Below are 24,957 nucleotides of genomic sequence, written 5' to 3'. Positions count from 1 at the left end.
AAGTAAGAGGTGCATTTACTAGCTCCACCAGACGGTGGCGACATTCCCTCACATGAGCTGACGGAACTACAGTATAATCAATTTACAATCAAATGTTATAATTTACAGATAGGCCTTCAGAATATATTTAAATGTTACATTGAAAGGTCTTAACTATACTGTGAAATCTGCATTACACAGGATTATCGCCACTGTGGTTTAGTGAAGTTTATATAGTACGGTATTCCAGAACGAGAATGTGACATGGGGATTCTAAATTCTGTGATGTCATGTATGACGTCACAGGGGATGTCAGCAGTACTACAAGTTATTGGACGGGGCTTTGTTCCGTGACGTCATATGTGATGTCATATGTGACGTCACAGGGGATGTCAGCAGTACTACAAGTTATTGGACGGGGCTTTGTTCCGTGACATCATATGTGACGTCACGGGCCTCCCAAAAAAGTTTACTTATAGGACTGCTTTCTGTCATTAAAATCACCCGCTGATAATATGCCAGGCATGTGATGTCTCACTGAGCCATCCCTACAGTTTGGTTTCCACTGTAGTGATGGACTGTACGGGTGCCTTATTTAGGCACCAGAGTCTATCAGCCTCTCAGTGGTTGCAATAGTGAGTCTTTCATGGCTTCAAGCCTGAACTCACAGGAACCACCCAGGGAGACGCTGCAGGGTGAAACTGGATACCCTGCAGATGAGAATCCGGCATATGGGGTCTTTACTCTGTCTCTCTCTCTCTCTCTCTCTCTCTCTCTCTCTCTCTCTCTCTCTGTATCTCTCTCTCTCTTCTCTCTCTCTCTCTATCTCACTCTCTCTCTCTCTCTCTCCCTCTCTCTCTCTCTCTTTCTCCATCTCTCTCTCTCTCTCTCTTTCTGTCTCTCTCTCTTTCTCTCTCTCTCTCTTCACTCTCTCTTTCTCTCTCATTCTCTCTCTCTCTCTATCTCTCTCTCTCTCTGTCTCTCTCTCTCTCTCTCTCTCTCTCTCTCTCTCTCTCTCTCTCTCTCTCTCTCTCTCTCTGTCTCTGTCTCTCTCTCTCTCTCTCTCTCTCTCGCTCGGCCGACCGCACAATTGCTAATGTTATGCTGCTAGCACCGCTCACTAAGTTTCCTTGTCATGATTCCACGTCAGCTCATGTCTGTGCGGCCATTGTTGCGGATAGCATAACCGAAGCTTAGCACTGTTTGGATGTTTAGGAATACTTGGACAGGTGGACAGAAATGGTGAAACAGATGTGCCATGGGAACTTCAAAATAAAGGCGTATCTTAAAGATGATGATATGTATCGATGTTTTCACTTTGCATCAATGATATTGGATTCGATATCCATCGATCCGGATTGAAGGATTGTTACACCCCTAATAATCATCTGAAAATAAGAATCGTTGTGTTTTCGTTAGCTTAGAATGAGACGTTTATATCTACATAGGGAGCGGGTCATCTCCACAGAGCCGGCCGCCATGTTTCTACAGTAGCCCGGAACAGAAAAACCAAGCACTTTCTCTATACAGGGCCATTCACGTTTTCGCATCAGCCACCATAATTCTCCTACACGCTTGGCACATGGGAGAAGTTTCACTTGGTTGCAATCTGCAACCTCACCACTAGATGCCGCCAGATCCCACACACTGCACCTTTAAATAACTTTGAAAACAGCCAGAAGCTATTAGAAATGGTCAAAAATAACACCAAAGATTGTCTAATTTGCAGTCAATGGCTTTATGTGTAGGTAGATTTACAAAAAAAAACTATTACACAAACAATACAAACAATATTCATAAACATATCTACTGTAGTTAGATCACTTAAATAGGGAATAACATCCATCACTATCTGTTGCAATTTCACATTACAGGTAGCAGCCAGCAACAACACATAATCAGAGCAACAAAGGGTGACTTGTGCAGTAATACATTTCAGTGGTCTGGTTAGCATGTCACTTAATTTTGCCTTCTGCTAACCAACTAACAGATTCATCTGAGCCTTCTAGCCTCTTGAAGGGGAATCAACCTAAAAGTAGACAAGTCAGGTTTGAAAATAAAGTTTTGAAATGCTTGCACACCAAAATATTTATGTGCGGGTGCGCAAGAGAAATGATCAAGTGATGGTGACTGCTTGGAAGTTAAAATGTTTGTGAGGTTTATTTATTGCAGGAGTGATGGACTGATCCAGATATCATGTTCTGATTGACTGTACCAGATATCACACAGAAAGAAGCCTCATGCAGGCAGAGCTTTCAAAAATTGGCGTCACAGAACACTCGTTATAATCAATACTCAGCACGGAGAACAGCGAAACAACAAAGGCTGTAATTATGGAAGTTTTTATTGGGCTTTATTAGTTGTAAAGTTTATTTATGAATTAGATATTCCACAAATGTGTACCATGATCTGCAAATATTTCACTATCCACAAACATGTATTTTTGTATTTGTGTTGTGTAAAGTCACATTCACAAAAATACAGGGTGATAATGCAAATACACATAACTTACTCTGTAAATACGTATTTTAAGGTTTACATGTAAAGTGATATCTACACATTTGTGCATCTATTTCTACATGTGGAATGATATTTGCGCATTTGCAGATCGCTTCCTGTGCATTTGTGGGCCATGTGACATTTGCAACTTCCCTCCTGTTTGTTTACAGAGTTTTGTCCGATTCAGCAGATCTGTAGAAACAATCCGTAAGTAAGAGGTGCATTTACTAGCTCCACCAGACGGTGGCGACATTCCCTCACATGAGCTGACGGAACTACAGTATAATCAATTTACAATCAAATGTTATAATTTACAGATAGGCCTTCAGAATATATTTAAATGTTACATTAAAAGGTCTTGACTATACTGTGAAATCTGCATTACACAGGATTATCTCCACTGTGGTTTAGTGAAGTTTATATAGTACGGTATTCCAGAACGAGAATGTGACATGGGGATTCTAAATTCTGTGATGTCATGTATGACGTCACAGGGGATGTCAGCAGTACTACAAGTTATTGGACGGGGCTTTGTTCCGTGACGTCATATGTGATGTCATATGTGACGTCACAGGGGATGTCAGCAGTACTACAAGTTATTGGACGGGGCTTTGTTCCGTGACATCATATGTGACGTCACGGGCCTCCCAAAAAAGTTTACTTATAGGACTGCTTTCTGTCATTAAAATCACCCGCTGATAATATGCCAGGCATGTGATGTCTCACTGAGACATCCCTACAGTTTGGTTTCCACTGTAGTGATGGACTGTACGGGTGCCTTATTTAGGCACCAGAGTCTATCAGCCTATCAGTGGTTGCAATAGTGAGTCTTTCATGGCTTCAAGCCTGAACTCACAGGAACCACCCAGGGAGACGCTGCAGGGTGAAACTGGATACCCTGCAGATGAGAATCCGGCATATGGGGTCTTTACTCTGTCTCTCTCTCTCTCTCTCTCTCTCTCTCTCTCTCTCTCTCTCTTCTGTCTCTCTCTCTCTCTCTCTCACTCTCTCTTCTGTCTCTCTCTCTTTCTCTCTCTCTCTCTCTCTCTCTCTCTCTCTCTTCTGTCTCTCTCTCTTTCTCTCTCTCTCTCTTCACTCTCTCTTTCTCTCTCATTCTCTCTCTCTCTCTATCTCTCTCTCTCTCTGTCTCTCTCTCTCTCTCTCTCTCTCTCTCTCTCTCTCTCTCTCTCTCTCTCTCTCTGTCTCTGTCTCTCTCTCTCTCTCTCTCTCTCGCTCGGCCGACCGCACAATTGCTAATGTTATGCTGCTAGCACCGCTCACTAAGTTTCCTTGTCATGATTCCACGTCAGCTCATGTCTGTGCGGCCATTGTTGCGGATAGCATAACCGAAGCTTAGCACTGTTTGGATGTTTAGGAATACTTGGACAGGTGGACAGAAATGGTGAAACAGATGTGCCATGGGAACTTCAAAATAAAGGCGTATCTTAAAGATGATGATATGTATCGATGTTTTCACTTTGCATCAATGATATTGGATTCGATATCCATCGATCCGGATTGAAGGATTGTTACACCCCTAATAATCATCTGAAAATAAGAATCGTTGTGTTTTTGTTAGCTTAGAATGAGACGTTTATATCTACATAGGGAGCGGGTCATCTCCACAGAGCCGGCCGCCATGTTTCTACAGTAGCCCGGAACAGAAAAACCAAGCACTTTCTCTATACAGGGCCATTCACGTTTTCGCATCAGCCACCATAATTCTCCTACACGCTTGGCACATGGGAGAAGTTTCACTTGGTTGCAATCTGCAACCTCACCACTAGATGCCGCCAGATCCCACACACTGCACCTTTAAATAACTTTGAAAACAGCCAGAAGCTATTAGAAATGGTCAAAAATAACACCAAAGATTGTCTAATTTGCAGTCAATGGCTTTATGTGTAGGTAGATTTACAAAAAAAAACTATTACACAAACAATACAAACAATATTCATAAACATATCTACTGTAGTTAGATCACTTAAATAGGGAATAACATCCATCACTATCTGTTGCAATTTCACATTACAGGTAGCAGCCAGCAACAACACATAATCAGAGCAACAAAGGGTGACTTGTGCAGTAATACATTTCAGTGGTCTGGTTAGCATGTCACTTAATTTTGCCTTCTGCTAACCAACTAACAGATTCATCTGAGCCTTCTAGCCTCTTGAAGGGGAATCAACCTAAAAGTAGACAAGTCAGGTTTGAAAATAAAGTTTTGAAATGCTTGCACACCAAAATATTTATGTGCGGGTGCGCAAGAGAAATGATCAAGTGATGGTGACTGCTTGGAAGTTAAAATGTTTGTGAGGTTTATTTATTGCAGGAGTGATGGACTGATCCAGATATCATGTTCTGATTGACTGTACCAGATATCACACAGAAAGAAGCCTCATGCAGGCAGAGCTTTCAAAAATTGGCGTCACAGAACACTCGTTATAATCAATACTCAGCACGGAGAACAGCGAAACAACAAAGGCTGTAATTATGGAAGTTTTTATTGGGCTTTATTAGTTGTAAAGTTTATTTATGAATTAGATATTCCACAAATGTGTACCATGATCTGCAAATATTTCACTATCCACAAACATGTATTTTTATATTTGTGTTGTGTAAAGTCACATTCACAAAAATACAGGGTGATAATGCAAATACACATAACTTACTCTGTAAATACGTATTTTAAGGTTTACATGTAAAGTGATATCTACACATTTGTGCATCTATTTCTACATGTGGAATGATATTTGCGCATTTGCAGATCGCTTCCTGTGCATTTGTGGGCCATGTGACATTTGCAACTTCCCTCCTGTTTGTTTACAGAATTTTGTCCGATTGGTACCGCAGCAGATCTGTAGAAACAATCTGTAAGTAAGAGGTGCATTTACTAGCTCCACCAGACGGTGGCGACATTCCCTCACATGAGCTGACGGAACTACAGTATAATCAATTTACAATCAAATGTTATAATTTACAGATAGGCCTTCAGAATATATTTAAATGTTACATTGAAAGGTCTTAACTATACTGTGAAATCTGCATTACACAGGATTATCGCCACTGTGGTTTAGTGAAGTTTATATAGTACGGTATTCCAGAACGAGAATGTGACATGGGGATTCTAAATTCTGTGATGTCATGTATGACGTCACAGGGGATGTCAGCAGTACTACAAGTTATTGGACGGGGCTTTGTTCCGTGACGTCATATGTGATGTCATATGTGACGTCACAGGGGATGTCAGCAGTACTACAAGTTATTGGACGGGGCTTTGTTCCGTGACATCATATGTGACGTCACGGGCCTCCCAAAAAAGTTTACTTATAGGACTGCTTTCTGTCATTAAAATCACCCGCTGATAATATGCCAGGCATGTGATAATGTCTCACTGAGCCATCCCTACAGTTTGGTTTCCACTGTAGTGATGGACTGTACGGGTGCCTTATTTAGGCACCAGAGTCTATCAGCCTATCAGTGGTTGCAATAGTGAGTCTTTCATGGCTTCAAGCCTGAACTCACAGGAACCACCCAGGGAGACGCTGCAGGGTGAAACTGGATACCCTGCAGATGAGAATCCGGCATATGGGGTCTTTACTCTGTGTCTCTCTCTCTCTCTCTCTCTCTCTCTCTCTCTCTTCTGTCTCTCTCTCTTTCTCTCTCTCTCTCTTCACTCTCTCTTTCTCTCTCATTCTCTCTCTCTCTCTATCTCTCTCTCTCTCTGTCTCTCTCTCTCTCTCTCTCTCTCTCTCTCTCTCTCTCTCTCTGTCTCTGTCTCTGTCTCTCTCTCTCTCTCTCTCTCTCGCTCGGCCGACCGCACAATTGCTAATGTTATGCTGCTAGCACCGCTCACTAAGTTTCCTTGTCATGATTCCACGTCAGCTCATGTCTGTGCGGCCATTGTTGCGGATAGCATAACCGAAGCTTAGCACTGTTTGGATGTTTAGGAATACTTGGACAGGTGGACAGAAATGGTGAAACAGATGTGCCATGGGAACTTCAAAATAAAGGCGTATCTTAAAGATGATGATATGTATCGATGTTTTCACTTTGCATCAATGATATTGGATTCGATATCCATCGATCCGGATTGAAGGATTGTTACACCCCTAATAATCATCTGAAAATAAGAATCGTTGTGTTTTCGTTAGCTTAGAATGAGACGTTTATATCTACATAGGGAGCGGGTCATCTCCACAGAGCCGGCCGCCATGTTTCTACAGTAGCCCGGAACAGAAAAACCAAGCACTTTCTCTATACAGGGCCATTCACGTTTTCGCATCAGCCACCATAATTCTCCTACACGCTTGGCACATGGGAGAAGTTTCACTTGGTTGCAATCTGCAACCTCACCACTAGATGCCGCCAGATCCCACACACTGCACCTTTAAATAACTTTGAAAACAGCCAGAAGCTATTAGAAATGGTCAAAAATAACACCAAAGATTGTCTAATTTGCAGTCAATGGCTTTATGTGTAGGTAGATTTACAAAAAAAAACTATTACACAAACAATACAAACAATATTCATAAACATATCTACTGTAGTTAGATCACTTAAATAGGGAATAACATCCATCACTATCTGTTGCAATTTCACATTACAGGTAGCAGCCAGCAACAACACATAATCAGAGCAACAAAGGGTGACTTGTGCAGTAATACATTTCAGTGGTCTGGTTAGCGTGTCACTTAATTTTGCCTTCTGCTAACCAACTAACAGATTCATCTGAGCCTTCTAGCCTCTTGAAGGGGAATCAACCTAAAAGTAGACAAGTCAGGTTTGAAAATAAAGTTTTGAAATGCTTGCACACCAAAATATTTATGTGCGGGTGCGCAAGAGAAATGATCAAGTGATGGTGACTGCTTGGAAGTTAAAATGTTTGTGAGGTTTATTTATTGCAGGAGTGATGGACTGATCCAGATATCATGTTCTGATTGACTGTACCAGATATCACACAGAAAGAAGCCTCATGCAGGCAGAGCTTTCAAAAATTGGCGTCACAGAACACTCGTTATAATCAATACTCAGCACGGAGAACAGCGAAACAACAAAGGCTGTAATTATGGAAGTTTTTATTGGGCTTTATTAGTTGTAAAGTTTATTTATGAATTAGATATTCCACAAATGTGTACCATGATCTGCAAATATTTCACTATCCACAAACATGTATTTTTGTATTTGTGTTGTGTAAAGTCACATTCACAAAAATACAGGGTGATAATGCAAATACACATAACTTACTCTGTAAATACGTATTTTAAGGTTTACATGTAAAGTGATATCTACACATTTGTGCATCTATTTCTACATGTGGAATGATATTTGCGCATTTGCAGATCGCTTCCTGTGCATTTGTGGGCCATGTGACATTTGCAACTTCCCTCCTGTTTGTTTACAGAATTTTGTCCAATTGGTACCGCAGCAGATCTGTAGAAACAATCTGTAAGTAAGAGGTGCATTTACTAGCTCCACCAGACGGTGGCGACATTCCCTCACATGAGCTGACGGAACTACAGTATAATCAATTTACAATCAAATGTTATAATTTACAGATAAGCCTTCAGAATATATTTAAATGTTACATTGAAAGGTCTTAACTATACTGTGAAATCTGCATTACACAGGATTATCGCCACTGTGGTTTAGTGAAGTTTATATAGTACGGTATTCCAGAACGAGAATGTGACATGGGGATTCTAAATTCTGTGATGTCATGTATGACGTCACAGGGGATGTCAGCAGTACTACAAGTTATTGGACGGGGCTTTGTTCCGTGACGTCATATGTGATGTCATATGTGACGTCACAGGGGATGTCAGCAGTACTACAAGTTATTGGACGGGGCTTTGTTCCGTGACATCATATGTGATGTCACGGGCCTCCCAAAAAAGTTTACTTATAGGACTGCTTTCTGTCATTAAAATCACCCGCTGATAATATGCCAGGCATGTGATGTCTCACTGAGACATCCCTACAGTTTGGTTTCCACTGTAGTGATGGACTGTACGGGTGCCTTATTTAGGCACCAGAGTCTATCAGCCTATCAGTGGTTGCAATAGTGAGTCTTTCATGGCTTCAAGCCTGAACTCACAGGAACCACCCAGGGAGACGCTGCAGGGTGAAACTGGATACCCTGCAGATGAGAATCCGGCATATGGGGTCTTTACTCTGTGTCTCTCTCTCTCTCTCTCTCTCTCTCTCTCTCTCTCTCTCTCTCTGTATCTCTCTCTCTCTTCTGTCTCTCTCTCTTTCTCTCTCTCTCTCTCTTCTGTCTCTCTCTCTTTCTCTCTCTCTCTCTTCACTCTCTCTTTCTCTCTCATTCTCTCTCTCTCTCTATCTCTCTCTCTCTCTGTCTCTCTGTGTCTCTCTCTATTTCTCTCTCACTCTCTGTCTCTCTCTCTCTCTCTCTCTCCCTATCCCTCTCTCTCTCTTGCTCAGCCGACCGCACAATTGCTAATGTTATGCTGCTAGCACCGCTCACTAAGTTTCCTTGTCATGATTCCACGTCAGCTCATGTCTGTGCGGCCATTGTTGCGGATAGCATAACCGAAGCTTAGCACTGTTTGGATGTTTAGGAATACTTGGACAGGTGGACAGAAATGGTGAAACAGATGTGCCATGGGAACTTCAAAATAAAGGCGTATCTTAAAGATGATGATATGTATCGATGTTTTCACTTCACATTAATGATAATGGATTCGATATCCATCGATCCGGATTGAAGGATCGTTACACCCCTAATAATCATCTGAAAATAAGAATCGTTGTGTTTTCGTTAGCTTAGAATGAGACGTTTATATCTACATAGGGAGCGGGTCATCTCCACAGAGCCGGCCGCCATGTTTCTACAGTAGCCCGGAACGGAAAAACCAAGCATTTTTTCTATACAGGGCCATTCACGTTTTCGCATCGGCCACCATAATTCTCCTACACGCTTGGCACATGGGAGAAGTTTTACTTGGTTGCAATCTGCAACCTCACCACTAGATGCCGCCAGATCCCACACACTGCACCTTTAAATAACTTTGAAAACAGCCAGAAGCTATTAGAAATGGTCAAAAATAACACCAAAGATTGTCAAATTTGCAGTCAATGGCTTTATGTGTAGGTAGATTTACAAAAAAAAAACTATTACACAAACAATACAAACAATATGCATAAACATATCTACTGTAGTTAGATCACTTAAATAGGGAATAACATCCATCACTATCTGTTGCAATTTCACATTACAGGTAGCAGCCAGCAACAACACATAATCAGAGCAACAAAGGGTGACTTGTGCAGTAATACATTTCAGTGGTCTGGTTAGCATGTCACTTAGTTGGTTAGCAGAAGGCAAAAATAACAGATCCACCTGAGCCTTCTAGCCTCTTAAAGGGGAATCAACCTAAAAGTAGCCAAGTACTTACAAATATCAGGTTTTTGAAATAAAGTTTTGAAATGCTTGCACACCAAATATTTATCTGCGGGTGCGCAAGAGAAATGATCAAGTGATGGTGACTGCTTGGAAGTTAAAATGTTTGTGAGGTTTATTTATTGCAGGAGAACACAAAGAGAGTTAATGCTGGTTTAGTCATTCGTTGAGATTTCTTGTTTTTCTGTGCTTCTTCGATCCTTCGTCGTTCTGTTCAGGCTCATGAGGTTCAATATGGTTCATGTGTGTAACACTGTCTTAATCAGACCCTAATGTATGTCATGGCAGAGTGCAGTGTATAATGCACTGAGATTATAGGCTGTGAGTGTAACTGGATCCAGATGTTGTTTAATCTGGAATATTTACATTTCCTACAATTTCCTACAGTTTCCTACATAATTTAGTTGAGGGTTCCTTACTACTTCAAACCCCTTTCACCTCATTTGTGTAAGATTTCTGAACCTTCACACAGTAAACTAACTAGCAGATTTGAATGCAGACTGCACAGGGAGTTACCATATGTGCAATATGATAACCAACAGCGTGACTGTAGCCAAGCAGAGGGAAATGAAGGCACAGAGGTGTGTCGTATATCCAACACACTCCAGTGGCTGTTAAAGGACTCGAGCAGGTTATTGAGTTGACAGTACAGGACATTGGCCTGCATATGGTCACATCTACTATAAAAAAAATATGTGGATGAGCAGTTGTTTAGAATTATCCACATGGCAACAAAGAACTGTAAAATAAAATGTATCTATGATCAGCATCTCCCTTTGGAGCTGGTAACACAGGCCAAGAGGCATAACTTATGTCACATAACAGGGCTGTTGTGCAGTTCACTTTCAATTATATCAGAGAGAAGATTTAACATTTACATTCTGACCAAGAAGAATGTTTTTGTTTTCAAAAACCTTTAAACCAGGATTGTCTGGAAAATGCACTTTTTGTAATCAACGTTGCCATTTACAAAAGTATATGTAGGAATAACAGAATTTACAATGAACTGATCCCAGTCCTGCTATACAGACATACACTCAACATGTACTTATATCACCTATAATCTTATAACCTCAGCGTAGGTTAGGCATCAATCACCTGCTGTATGGCATATCACAAATGATGTGACAAATGGAATAATAATGTACTAGGGATGCACGATATATATCGGACCGATAAATTATCGGACGACAATGGGAAATTTATATTATTATGTATTATTCCTATAATGAAATTATAACCAATAAATCATCTGCCGATAATGCAAAGCCAAATAGCCTTAATTTACTTAACAAGCGCAGCATCTACACATTTTGATACAGTAGGAGGCGTTATGCACGTTTAAAGTTGGTTTGCGATCCGCCAATTTACACGTGTATTGAGTACACATTGATATGTCTGATTTGACAGATTATGTCAAAATATTTAATTTGAGTTCTTGGCCAAAATGCTCTATAAAAGCCAAAGTATGTGTGTGAAGATGTTTGATGTTCTTTAGTAGAAAACATAAATGAATATTTGAAGAGTCAGAACTGTTGTTTGTTTTTGTTGTGTTAACAATAGGGATGTCAGTTAGATTTGGTTAGATCAGAGCTATGGAATATTAAGTCATCCACCTCAGGTGTGCATAAGAAACTAAAGTTTATGAAATTAAAGATTATGAAAATACAAAAATGTGAAATTATCGGTTATCTCATTGGTCAGCCATGTAAAAGCAGGTAATTATTGGTTATCGGCTGAAACAAATCTTTATCGTGCATCCCTATAATGTACAGTTGAATTCAACAGAAACAGTAAAGACAAATATTAAAGGTAAAAAATGATCACTGATGGGATTTTAACTACAGGCTACCAAATAACAAAAAAACAATCATAAATGTGCAAAATAAAATATGATTGACATTTAAAAAAAAAAAACTCTCCAACCCTTTTGCTCTTATTTTCCATCAACCTGCGTTCATTGAATTGAATATATTAAACATATCTATATTTAAAATTGTACACTCAGATTAATTCCATTGTAGTCAGCAGCAGATGATTCTCACTGCAGAAACCATGTGGGAAACTGGATATGTAGGTAATAATGTAAAAAAAAAAAAATTCTCGTTAAATAACTCAGCTGAAGAAATAAAATCTATTTTAAAAAAACATTGCAACACCAAAATGGAAAAAAAAACCTACAAGTTCCAACATACATAAAAGTAAAGGAGCATTTTGTACCTTAGTACAAAAGTTAAAGTACTAAAATGCACTAATGTGCAAGAGGTATTTTAATGTTGTAGGTGGTTTAATTACAGCCATCAGGTACATTTAGTGGATTAAAAAGTGCAATATGTCTACAGTGAAATGTAAAAGTATAAATTCTTGCAAAATGTAAATTAGGGGGGTTGCGATATACCGGTATTGACGGTTACCGTGATATTTAAAATTAAATATTGATATTGTGTTAAAAATATATATATAATAATAATATTCTGTGAATAATCCAGCGCATCTTAAATCATTTTATATACACAGTTACAGGTTACAGACTCTCTCTCTACCTCCCTCCACTTGTATTTTGAGTGTAATTCATCTGCCAAAAAAGAGACAAAACGCATAATAAACAAAGTTAAAGATGAATTTGACTGATGCTGCAGCTGCACCCCATTCTACAAATACCAGCTTATTTAATGTGCGTTATCAGTCGTTATAAGCCTCGTAGATGTGTCACAGTAGGGCCCTGCTACACCTTCACGCGTTGTCAAACTGAATGAAATGTTACGTTTTGAACACAAACAAAAAGCTTGTTTAGGTTTAGGCAACAAAACCACGTAGTTAAATTTAGGGGATTAGAAAGATTGTGTTTTGGCTTAAAATAAGTGTTTGAAAAGTGAAAGTGAAACTTAAGATTGTGAACACAAAGACAAACAACACGTTGTTGGTTTCACACAGTTTCCTGGGTGAAAGTGCCCCCGACTTCCACCCCATATGGAGTTTCACACTGTCTATACTACAGCGCCTGACTTCTGTTTTCACTCCTGTCATAATTATTACGGTCACTAGAGGTCGCTGTCGTCTTTTATTCCTTTTTTCGGTGATAACCCATGTGAATCGATGATAAAAACCTACTAGTGGGTGTAGCAGGCTCCTTCTGACCCACATCTATGAGGCTTATAACCACTGATAATGCTCGTTTAATGCCCTGACAACACAGTCTAACCGGCGGGATAGCTATTTTTGAATTTTTTATTTTCTATAGATATCGTGATAATAATATTATGGTGAATTCTTTCGGCCACGATAATCGTGTAGTGAAAATCTGATATTGTGACAGCCCTAATGTAAATGGTAAATTATGTTGTAGTGCGCCAAATCTAAATAAACTTAAATTACATTTCACTTCTGAAAAAGCTTAATTGGACATTTGTTTTTCCATAGCATTATTTATAAGAAGGCAACATTCATCAAAGTCAGCTTTTAGTGTTGGAAAGTAACGGTTTTGATATCCGGCTATGCTGGTAAACCCAAAATCCCATCTGTGTTTTGTAAGTACACATCAGTACATTGAATTTGATGCCAGACACACCCTCACACTTCATGAAGAGGGCTGTGAGTTCCCCCTAAGTGGTTTGGCATCAACCAACTAGATTTTAAGGAGGAAATTATATGTAAATTATTCATTTTAAGGATTCAGTGGTCAGTTAGCAGTTATAGCTTCTAAAATAGCCATTAACTTCAATGCTAGAGTGTAATTTATTTACAGAAAGAAAGAAGAAAGAAGGACAATTAGTTTGACTGTCTGACTACAATAAAAGTGACCTGATGAGCACTCTGTGACTCTGCTGCTCTTTCAGGTTACGCGTTTCGTCCCCCGTTAATGACGTTACCTCCTGGAGGGGCGATGTGGATAGAGTCCAGAATGGGCCGCAGAATCTGGCCGAACGGTCTGGAGATGGAAGGAAGAGAGTTGATATTTTAAATTGAATCATAACACAGTGGTTGCACTAACTTAAACCCTATTCATATGTCACGTAAGGGATAATGTACAGCAAGCTTGTCATTGTTGTGAAAGAATCCCCGACAGGGTGATGCTGCACCCCGACGCAAATTAAAGGAGTCTCTCATCGCCCTGAGGAGGATTCTTTCACAACAATGACCCGCTAGCTGTACATTATCCCCCTTATTACACGGCTACTTACTTAAGAAATCAATATTTTGACACAAAAATGGTCCGCCAGAGTCCGACATCAGAACTGCGGCCATAGCAACGGTCCGCTATACATAGCAACGGTCCGCTATACATAGCAACGGTCTGTTATAAAGAAATTACAGACCGCAGAACGCCGTGATTGACCAATCACAATAGAGTATTCAACACAGCTGTGTAATAATACAAATTAATAGACTGTTTCTGCTTTTGTTTTCCAGTGGGATTAACAAGTATTTTTATACAAGGTCTTTCCACTTAAAGGTGCAGTGTGTAGGATTTGGTGGCATCTAGTGGTGTGGTTTTAGATTGCAGCCAACTGAGTACCCCTCCGCTTTCTAAGACTGTGATAACGTGTGCCGTCGAGAGCAAAACTGTGGTAACGCCGTTTGCCTTTCTCAGAGGCAGATTGACACAGACATATAGAATAAATTGTTCACGTCATAATAATCCACACGTTTCATGATTTTGTCACACGTCATTAGAAATCCCAGTGTACCTGAGGGTAGAGAAGCATTAGCAGTAGCTTTTAAAGTGGCAGTAGGCAGACTATTTTTGGCATCATTGAGCAAAAATTCCATAATAACCTTTCAGCTTATTGTAATTCAAGTGTTCTGAGAGAAAACTAGACTTCTGCACCTCCTCATGGCTCTGTTTTCAGGCTTTAAAAAATCTAGCCAGGAGACTTTGGCCAATCACAGGTCATTTCAGACAGAGAGCGTTCCTATTGGCTGTTCATTCAACGGAGGCAGCTGTCAAATCACTTGCAAACTCTGATCAAACGGTCAAACAAGGCATCGCTGATCAAATATGAATCAATTTTCTGTTACTGTAATGCCTATTTCTCTCCTCAAATGTTTTCAGAAACATTTTGTAGTGTACGGTTTAGATGTAAAATGAGAAAGTTTGCTCCGGCTGGTGGGCGGTGCTTGGTCTTTCTTCAACTGATCTCAACATGGCTGCCGGGTCACAAACTTTCTCATTTTACAGCTAAACAGTTCACTACAAGATTTGAGGAGAGAAATGGGCATTACAGTAACAGAATAGTGATTCATATTTGATCAGCGCTGCCTAGTTTGACTCTTTGATCGGAGTTTGCGAGTGATTGACAGGTGCTCAGAGACAGCAGGCACCAGCTATGTATATAGTGACCGTTTTATAAAAATAACTTTTTTTAATCAGATTTGCTCCAATCCTACCTACTGCTGCTTTAAGTGCAAAGCTAGCACTACTAATTTCGAAACAGGCAAATACCACAGACTTGACTGAAGTCGTGGGCAGCTGACAGACTGAGCTTCTCACTCACGTGGAGAGGATTTCCGATGGAAGGTCGGTGATGTAGGACGGGATGGACCTGCCTGTCATAAACTGAGCCACCTCGTTGGTGAAGGTGTTGCAGTTGTGCTCAAACAGACGATACCTGTCACCTCTGAACCAAGAAGAGAGTTTATGCATCAGATGACAGCTTTCATCCATTGCTTGTGTCATTCTTTTTTCTTTTTTTTTGCGTGAGAGATAACAGCTATTCAACCTGTATGTGTTTTCTCCCAGGGATGAGAGGTAATCCATGAAGATCTCCTCAGATACTTCCGTCTCGCCCAGCTCTACCACGGTGTCTGGAGGACCCAGCATCGTCCCGCCCTGACAGAAACACAGCAGACAAACGAAAAACGTCTCACAACATTTACATATGAGAGTTTTGAACAGTGTCACTAATATTTCATTGGTCCAACAGTTAAAAGAAAGATACTCTATGCCTGTAGTGTTTGGGGTGTTTCTCTGATTTGCGTGGGTGATTGCTAAAAGGTAGATTACACATCAAGGGAAGATACTTGCAGCACAGTTGGAAAGATGTTTGATGACAGAAGAAATGTTCAGCTATCAGGTTTTTTTCAGTCCTCTGAATTACAGAGCAAGAGTGTCTTTCTAGATCTGCCATTTTGCACAATCATTAAAAAAGAAATGAATATCAGAGAGGCTAATGTACCAGTTGCAGACTTTTTTTGCTGCCTGTTACCATTAACAGTGATTATTAAAGGATAAAGCTGGCGATATTCTGTATTTTTTTATTTTATCTATTTCTATATTTTATTTATTTATATCTTTTTATATTCTATATTTTTCTTGAAAAGACCAATATTTATTCTACTAATAAGTATTGTCTGTGTCGCCAAAGGCAATGAGCCACTCTGTCGAGTGACAAGTTCCTTCATTACAATGAACGTGGGCGCTGTAGTTCACTTTGAGTCAATCCCACATACACTGTCGTGCTGCCAGAAATACTCACTAACACACCAAATGCGTCTTAATCCACGGCTGGTTGGATAAAAACTACACTGCCCAGTTGGTTAGGAAATTATACTTATCTATTTTTAAAAATGAAACTACAGTATATATTTGTGACACAGACATGGAGGGAAGTCAAAAAAAGTGTTGTTGACAGGCTAATTAATGCATTGCGGGTTTTGGTCTTTGTGATGGGGTTTGTAGTAGAACTGTCAATCGATTCAAATATTGAATCACTTTTAATTCCATGATTGTCCATAGTTAATCACGATTAATCACAAATTAATCACACATTTTTCTATCTGTTCAAAATGGACCTTAAAGGGAGATTTGTCAAGTATTTAATACTCTTATCAACATGGAGTGGGCAAATATGCTGCTTTATGCAAATATATGTATATATTCATTATTGCAAATCAATTAAAAACACAAAACAATGACAAAAATTGTCCAAAAACCCTCACAGGTACTGCATTTAGCATAAAAAAATATGCTGAAATCATAACATGGCAAACTAAAGCCCAACAGGCAACAACAGCTGTCAGTGTGTCAGTGTGCTGACTTGACTATGACTTGCCCCAAACTGCATGTGATTATCATAAAGTGGGCATGTCTGTAAAGGGGAGACTCGTGGGTACCCATAGAACCCATTTTCATTCTCATATCTTGAGGTCAGAGGTCAAGGGACCTGTTTGAAAATGGTCATGCCAGTTTTTCCTCGCCAAAATTTAGCATATGTTTTTCTAGTTTCATATGATGGCAGTATCTTCACTCTAGCTTTAAATCTGAGCCTGCTACAACCTAAAAATCACAAGTTGCATTAAAGAAATTAGTGACGTCAAAACAAATTTGCATTAACGGATAATTATCGCGTTAAATTTGACAGCCCTAGTTTGTAGACAATGAGAAAGAAAATAGAATACTCTAGACTCTGAGAAATGCAGAAACTGGGGTAGAAATAATTCAGGCAGATTTAAAATGTCATCACAAAATAACAGCTTAGAGCATGTATGTGAATTACTCATTTTGGTGATATTGACTACATGCCTTCTAGCAGTTGGCGACATCTCAAACCAATTAAACCTGATATTAAGTCTTAAGCACAAGACAACATTTTAATACTGCTTTTATAAACACAGAGACCAATTGGATCTTTAGATGTTTAGTTTTAGCACTACTTTAGCACTGAGCTCTCTTTCGCCTTCCTCCCGTGCAGACGCTTCGCTGAGTTGCTCTTCGCTTTGCTTTCTTTTTATCATTGCTGTGCTTATCTTTCGCTACTAAATTTTTGGAAAACGGGTCCTGGATACTTACAAATCACTGGGAGTTTAATTTATGAAAGAAACTGAAGGCTACCACTATTTTAAAAACTGTTTTACTTTGTGAGCGCGGCCTATCAGCAGCACAAGCCTGTACTATAGTGAACGGGAGCGAGGTGCTTGGCTAAAGCTAATCAGCAGCAAGATGCCTCCCTTCTCCACGGATGACTACTACAAACTTCTACAGAAGATAGCAGTGCTGGAAACAAAGATTATCCGGCTCGAAGTGAATGCGGAGGTGAATGGACTATGTGGGAATGAAACCACTCTACCACTGACTCAAAACAGTGAACTGGAACAGGCTAATAGAAAGCTAATTAGCACCAACAAGACCACCAAGAATCAAGAGGGCAATAAATCGACTAGTAGTCCTCCCTGGAACGCTCTTGGTGCAAAGCCAAAGCGTAAATCATGTCCCTGGGAAATGGGAGGAAAACTTACAGGCAGAACCCAGCACCCTCAGATATATGATGCGACCGGCTGGCCTGCATTAGCATCCGAGCATAGTGCCTCATCAACCCCTGTACAAAGTAAGGTCCAACCGTGGACAACTGTGAAAGGAAGGATGAGTAACAAACCTCCCCAACAAAGAAGTTTGCAACTGGAGAACAGATTTGCTCCACTGTTGCAGGACCCTGGATCTCGATCTGATGCCCTGGATAATCTCAACTCTTCATACAGCAGGGTAAGAACCAAAAGCAACTCTGAAGGTAAAAGGCTACAGGGAAAGCTAACAACTGGGCATCAAACTCAATTGTGGGTGATGCTGCTGTTAAAGATGTGAAAAGCATGTGGAGTAAAGACATCAAAGTACTCTGTTTCCCCAAAGATATGGTCTCTGATCTGGCAGAAAGAATCCTGGATATTGTGACTGCACACCCAAATGTGAAAAATGTGGTATTGCACATTGGGTCGAATGATGTTGTGAAGCAACAGTCTGAAGTGCTGAAACGGGACTTTACTGGTCTGCTAAACACGGTCAGCTCTGTGAATGCTCAGGTGTTTATCAGTGGTCCCCTGCCGCCGATCAGAAGAGGAGTCGAGAGATTCAGCAGGTTGCTGGGACTGAACACATGGCTTTCAACAGCATGCAAATCCCACTCAGTGCATTTTATTGACAATTTTAACTTTTTTTGGGACCGCAGACATCTCTTCAAGGCAGATGGACTCAGCCTAAACAAGTCAGGAGTAAAATTGTTCAACTCCAACCTATTCTACTTCCTGCGTCATTCATCTGTTCCCTCTGCCAAGGACTCAAGACAAGAGGAATCACCACTGGAGGAAGACACAACACAATGTGCCAGGGGACCTCAAGGAGAATCATTTCACCCCCCACCACAAGCCAGCCCTGGGATACAGCAGAGACAAGAGGAGGCGTCCTCATCCTCGCTTATCACCCTTTCTCCCTCCTCCCCCCTCTTGGAGTTCACTGACCACATGAAGGAGCTGGTCAATGCTGGAACTAAACTTACTCCCCGCCCTTTTCTCTCCCATGATCCCCCCACGAGGTCGACCTCGAACAACTTTGGCACTATCTCCACAAGCACGACACCTACCACCTCCATCCCCTCCACAATGGAATCAGCCTCTGTCTCCGCAGTCTGATAAGGATGTTCCTTTACAAAATGTTGCAAGCACAGATTGATATGTGCTGGGTCCAGGCTTCAAGGCTAATGATACACGTGACTGTTTCCAGGATAAGCTGGGGCCCTGTGTGATGAGAGCTTCTTCTATCTCAGTTCTAATAAGTAGCAGAAAAAGAATGGTGAATCTGCAAAGAAACAGGAAGATTTTTACTGATTGTGCTAATTTATCAAATTTAGCATTGATTCCTTGCCAGCCAAACCATGTCCCAAAAAATAATAATAATACTTCTAGCACATTAAAGCTAGCCCTGTTAAACGTCAGGTCTTTGGCAGGAAAACGTTTTTTAATCAATGATTTTATTATTGAGCACAAGCTTGATTTTATGTTTTTAACTGAAACTTGGTTAGACCAAAATAACAGTGCAGCTGTTCTTATCGAGTCAACTCCTCCCAACTTTAGTTTTATGAGCGAAGCTAGAATGCATAAGAAAGGAGGTGGAGTTGCCATATTGTTTAATGATTCTCTCCAATGCAAACAGATATCTTATGGACATTTTGCTTCTTTTGGATATGTCGCTCTTCAGCTGAACTCCTCTTCTCGAGCTTTGTTTCTCAATATCTACAGGCCACCTAAATACTGTGCAAACTTTTTTGATGATTTTACTGAACTGCTATCTGTAATTTGTGTTGACTTTGACTGTGTAGTCATTGTTGGTGATTTTAACATCCATGTTGACAACCAACAGGACAGAGGAGCCAAAGAACTGTGTCAGGTTCTTGATAACTATGGAATGAGTCAGCATGTGACGGAGCCCACACACAATAGGGGACGCACTTTGGACTTAATCATATCAAAGGGCCTGAACATTTCCAAGGTTGTAGTGATGGATGTTGCTCTGTCTGATCATTCATGTGTATTCTTTGAGAGTACTCTTCCTGTGCACAGAAATGATAAGACAGAGGTAATCACAAAAAGGTATATCACTGAAAATACCAGTGATCAATTTGTTCAGGCTTTCTCTTCCACACCCACCCTCCCCTGGACCTCTGTCAATGAGCTTGTAGATAATTTCAATTCTAAAATGACAAATGTTATTGATACCATTGCACCCAAAATGGTGAAGATTGTCTCTGGTAAGAAAAAATCTCCATGGAGAAATACCATGTTGGTAAGAAATGAAAAAAGAGAGTGTCGAAAAGCTGAACGCCAGTGGCGGAAAACAAATCTACAAGTTCATTATGACATCTATAAAGAGAGACTTTGCATTTATAATTCAGAACTGAAAAATGCAAGGCGGTCCTTCTTCTCTGACATCATCACCAAAAACAATAACAATGCACGTGCCCTGTTTGCTACTGTCGACAGGCTAACAAACCCTCCTGTGTCAGTAGCCTCTGAACTTTTATCCACCAGGGCCTGCAATGAATTTGCATCCTTTTTTACAGAAAAAATTCACAAAATCAGACAAGCAGTCACTTCCTCCATAGCAGGTACAGGATGTTTGTTTCCCCTGCGTCCACTTAAACCTGGCGCAAATACCATGACACAGTTTTATCCAATAAATCAGACATACCTGGAGGAAATCATACAACATCTAAAATCCTCCTCATGCTGCCTTGACATTCTGCCAACAGGCCTTTTCAAAAAAGTATCAGATTGTATGGTCTCAGAGCTTTTACAGATTGTTAATGCATCTCTTGTTTCAGGAGTCTTCCCACAGGCCCTGAAAACTGCTGTCATCAAACCACTCCTCAAAAAGAACAATCTGGACTCATCAGTAGTAAATAATTACAGACCGATATCAAATCTTCCATTCTTGTCTAAAATAATTGAAAAAACAGTTTTTCAAAAATTAAATAGCTTTCTGGCACTAAACAACTCTTTTGATGTCTTCCAGTCAGGTTTTCGACGAAACCACAGCACTGAGACTGCTCTTGTTAAGGTCTTCAATGACATCCGATTGAACACAGACAGTGGTAGAACTACGGTTTTAGTTTTACTGGATCTCAGTGCTGCATTCGACACGGTTGACCATAATATATTACTAGACCGACTGGAAAACTGGGTGGGTATTTCTGGCATAGCACTCAGCTGGTTTAAATCCTACCTAAAAGACAGGGACTTCTTTGTGTCTATAGGTAATTGCAAATCTGAGCTGAACAAAATCACATGCGGAGTTCCCCAAGGCTCCATCTTGGGGCCTCTTTTGTTTAACATCTACATGCTCCCACTGGGTCAGATTTTTGAGAACAACAAAATAAATTACCATAACTATGCAGACGACACACAAATTTACATAACTCTATCACCAGGAGACTACAGTCCAATACAAGCACTGAGTGAGTGCATTGAACAAGTCAATAATTGGATGTGCCAGAATTTTCTTCAGCTGAACAAAGACAAAACTGAGGTCATAGTTTTTGGAGCCAAAAAAGAAAGATTAAAGGTTAGTGCTCACCTACAATCTGTGATGTTAAAAAGCTCGGACCAAGCCAGAAACCTTGGTGTAGTCATGGACTCAGACCTGAGCTTTAACAGCCATATTAAGACAATTACAAAGACAGCCTTCTATCACCTGAAGAATATAAGAAGAATTAGAGGACTGATGTCTCAGCAGGATTTGGAAAAACTAGTCCATGCATTTATCTTCAGCCGACTTTACTACTGTAACGGCGTCTTTACCGGTCTTCCTAAAAAATCAATCAGACAGCTGCAACTGATTCAGAACGCTGCTGCTAGAGTCCTCACTAAGACCAAGAAAGTGGATCACATCAGTCCAGTTCTGAAGTCTCTACACTGGCTGCCTGTCTCTCAGAGAATTGATTTCAAAATACTGCTGCTGGTTTACAAAGCACTAAATGGTTTAGAGCCAAAATACATTTCTGATCTCCTGCTGTGCTGTGTTATGAACCATCCAGACCTCTCAGGTCATCTGGATCAGGTCTGCTTAGTGTCCCCAGAGTCAGAACTAAACATGCAGAAGCAGCGTTCAGTTTTTATGCACCAAATATCTGGAACAAGCTCCCAGAACCCTGCAGGACCGCTCCAACTCTCATTTCTTTAAAAACAAAGCTTAAAACTTTCCTGTTTGCGGGTGCCTTTTATTAAACCAGATAATGATCTGACACTGCACTATAACTTTTACTCTTTTGAGTTTTATGCAATTTTAGCTTCTATCCTAGCTTTTATTTTTAGCTTGTTTTTATTTTCTAATCTTTAATGTTTTAATGTTTTAGTGTTTTTATAACTGTTTTAATTATTTCTTAATGTTCTTTTGCATTTTGTCGCAATGTTCTTGAATGTTTCTGTAAAGCACTTTGAATTGCCCTGTTGTTGAAATGTGCTATACAAATAAAGCTGCCTTGCCTTGCCTTGCCTTGCCTTACTGTGTGGAACACATAATCTGAGTGACAGGGATCAAACCAAGATCTGTTGGGGTATTAATAAGTCTCTCTGTTGTAACTCTTGCGTCACAGGCATTTCCTTCATGAGCTTGTTAGATGAGACTTGTGAAAGGAGTCAGTCCCCTTGTTACAGACTCACCGGCGAACAGCTGGAGATCCCCTCCCCTCCAAAGAAGAACTCATCACCGTATGCCACTATGGCTGTGTGCCTGGAAGAAAAGCACAACACAAGAGGTAAATTCAGGTCAGTACAATATTACCTGGATTTATTTAAAAATGCAACTCAGTGTCTCTTTACCAAATAACAAGCCACTAATATAATAACTCAATCATTGCACAGAAAATCCAGCCTTGAATAGATAGATCCATACTTAAGCAATGTGTGATGTGTTTATTTTTGTGGTCTATCCTCAACTCCCCTTATGCTTCACATTATTATTTACTAAATGTTCTGAAATTACTTAAGGCTATATGCAAAATGCAATCCAAAACAAATAAGCACTGAATAACAAAACGAGGACAAGATAAGACACATTGCCAGTAGCTATATAGCCTATCTGCTCTGGGATCATAGATGGGTCACTGCAGCAGCAGAAGCAATGTTTTCATGACTCATAAGGTCAATCTTTTAGGTCCCAAGCAAGCCAGCTGTCAGAGTAACAGAAAGGAGATTCATACCATATACCATCCAGTTGTTTTCCTGTAACAAAAAAAAAGGGGAAAAGAAGTGAGAAGAAGGATGATGTAGTCATATTATTTCTTTATATTAATCTTGTCTCTAGGTGGAGGCTTCAGATAAGCCCAGTGGGGTTTGTGCCTCTTCCTGCACTGTATATTATTCATTGATTTGTTTTCTTATGTTGTATAGTCTTAAATTGTGCAAAACAAATAAACAATAAACAATGATCTTCTGTGCAAAGCAGCTCTGTGGAGCTGTAACTTATACAAATGTAGCAGTTTGTCATCCCCCAAATAAAGAACCATTCCCGAGGAGCACAAATCTGTCACCCAGTATATTTTCAAAATAAATGCATTAAAAAAAAATAACAGAATGTAAGATCAGTACATTGCACGTTAACAACCTGCACAAAAGCGACTTTACATTGCAAGCCAGAGAAAACATCTCCACCAGAGCATTTGTTATTATCACTTATTTGTCCCCAAGGCCATGCAGGCTGCATCGGATCTCTGTGTACTTACCTAACATGATGGGACTGAGGCTGCGAGCCATTCCTCTCGATAGATCATAAATATAGAGTTGAACATTGTATCGCGTATTATGTGAATCCATAATGTAAAACCACAAAATAGCTTTATTTATGTTCCTGTTGGCTCGCTATAAGCGACGGACATTTAACGGTACAGCTGACTGGGAGGCTCTCTGTGAATTATGTCATCACGTTCTAAGAATGCGTGGTACACTTCCGATTCCGCCGCCTTCAAAATAAAACACTTTATCGAGACGCGTCGACGATACACCGTGAGTTTTCTTGAGAAATAGATTTATTTTGAAATCAAAACTGTACATCCTCCGGTTTTTACCCGTCGCCGACTGTAAATCTGACTTGACAGTTTAATGTGGCTGACAGCGGGGTTTTTGTTGCATATGTGACACGATAAAAGAGCTTGTAATGAATAAATTAGCACCTCAATGTACCTTCAGTTAGCACAGATTCCTGAGACTAGTGCCCCACACTTCATTGTAGTAGAAGAAGAAGAAAAATAAGACGTTTTTGTTGATTAAAGGTCATTACTTTTAAATAGAGGCTACCGTCTCAGCTTTGAAATCTTATGGTAGATTGACTAGCAAGTCCTCATAGAAATCGTGACACCCACACAGCCCTGGATGTATTGCAGTGATGTGTCGTCGCGAACGAGCCGGTTCAAAGAGCCGGCTCTTTTAAGTGAACGATAAGAGAGCCGTTTTTTTCTTCTTTTTTCTTTAATTAATTCAAGGCAGAATGATAGGACGATCTTCTCCACGCCACGGGCACTCCATGCACTGACTGTGACTGAATGTTGTGTTAATGACGTCCTTGCGACCAATCAGGTGATGACAGACAAGGATCATAACATCGTGCAGGGAGGGCGGGGGTTGCGCGGCGCGCTGACAGTCTACAGGTACAGAGCAGGAGGGAGAGGAGGAGAGAAAGAGAGAGAGGAGTGTTATATACTCATTCATAATATACTTACTAGAAAATAGACATTATATTATATACTATATAGATATAAATGGATTATATGGTAATATATTTTTCTTCATTGTTTATA

General features: G+C 40.2%; 1 protein-coding gene and 3 long non-coding RNA genes across 5 annotated transcripts; all 4 read right to left on the bottom strand.

Annotated features, from left to right (window-relative positions):
• Positions 1 to 3,230: 3,230 nt before the first annotated feature.
• On the bottom strand, positions 3,231 to 4,004 carry LOC119501542. The gene is made up of 2 exons (XR_005209851.1): positions 3,575 to 4,004; positions 3,231 to 3,439 (listed from the first exon to the last, which is right to left on the bottom strand). It is a non-coding gene; the product is annotated as an uncharacterized LOC119501542 (long non-coding RNA).
• Positions 4,005 to 5,899: 1,895 nt separating this feature from the next.
• LOC119501543 lies at positions 5,900 to 6,627 on the bottom strand. The gene is made up of 2 exons (XR_005209852.1): positions 6,156 to 6,627; positions 5,900 to 6,108 (listed from the first exon to the last, which is right to left on the bottom strand). It is a non-coding gene; the product is annotated as an uncharacterized LOC119501543 (long non-coding RNA).
• Positions 6,628 to 8,471: 1,844 nt separating this feature from the next.
• LOC119501541 lies at positions 8,472 to 12,418 on the bottom strand. Of its 2 annotated transcripts, none has more exons than XR_005209849.1 (2): positions 8,787 to 12,418; positions 8,472 to 8,684 (listed from the first exon to the last, which is right to left on the bottom strand). It is a non-coding gene; the product is annotated as an uncharacterized LOC119501541 (long non-coding RNA). The 2 variants fall into 2 exon arrangements; XR_005209850.1 differs by having other exon boundaries at positions 8,472 to 8,678.
• Positions 12,419 to 13,580: 1,162 nt separating this feature from the next.
• On the bottom strand, positions 13,581 to 24,075 carry desi1a (desumoylating isopeptidase 1a). Its single transcript, XM_037791968.1, has 6 exons — positions 23,887 to 24,075; positions 23,365 to 23,386; positions 22,826 to 22,895; positions 15,622 to 15,731; positions 15,397 to 15,519; positions 13,581 to 13,829 (listed from the first exon to the last, which is right to left on the bottom strand). The coding sequence occupies exons 1-6, from the start codon at positions 23,975 to 23,977 to the stop codon at positions 13,739 to 13,741; spliced, it is 507 nt and encodes a 168-aa protein (XP_037647896.1). The 5' UTR covers positions 23,978 to 24,075; the 3' UTR covers positions 13,581 to 13,738.
• Between the last annotated feature and the right edge of the window lie 882 nt (positions 24,076 to 24,957).

This window comes from Sebastes umbrosus, chromosome 14, assembly GCF_015220745.1.
Source record: "Sebastes umbrosus isolate fSebUmb1 chromosome 14, fSebUmb1.pri, whole genome shotgun sequence".
NCBI classification, from domain to species: Eukaryota; Metazoa; Chordata; class Actinopteri; order Perciformes; family Sebastidae; genus Sebastes; species Sebastes umbrosus.
Note: the sequence above shows the minus strand (reverse complement) of the source record. Positions and strands in the feature narration are given on the sequence as shown.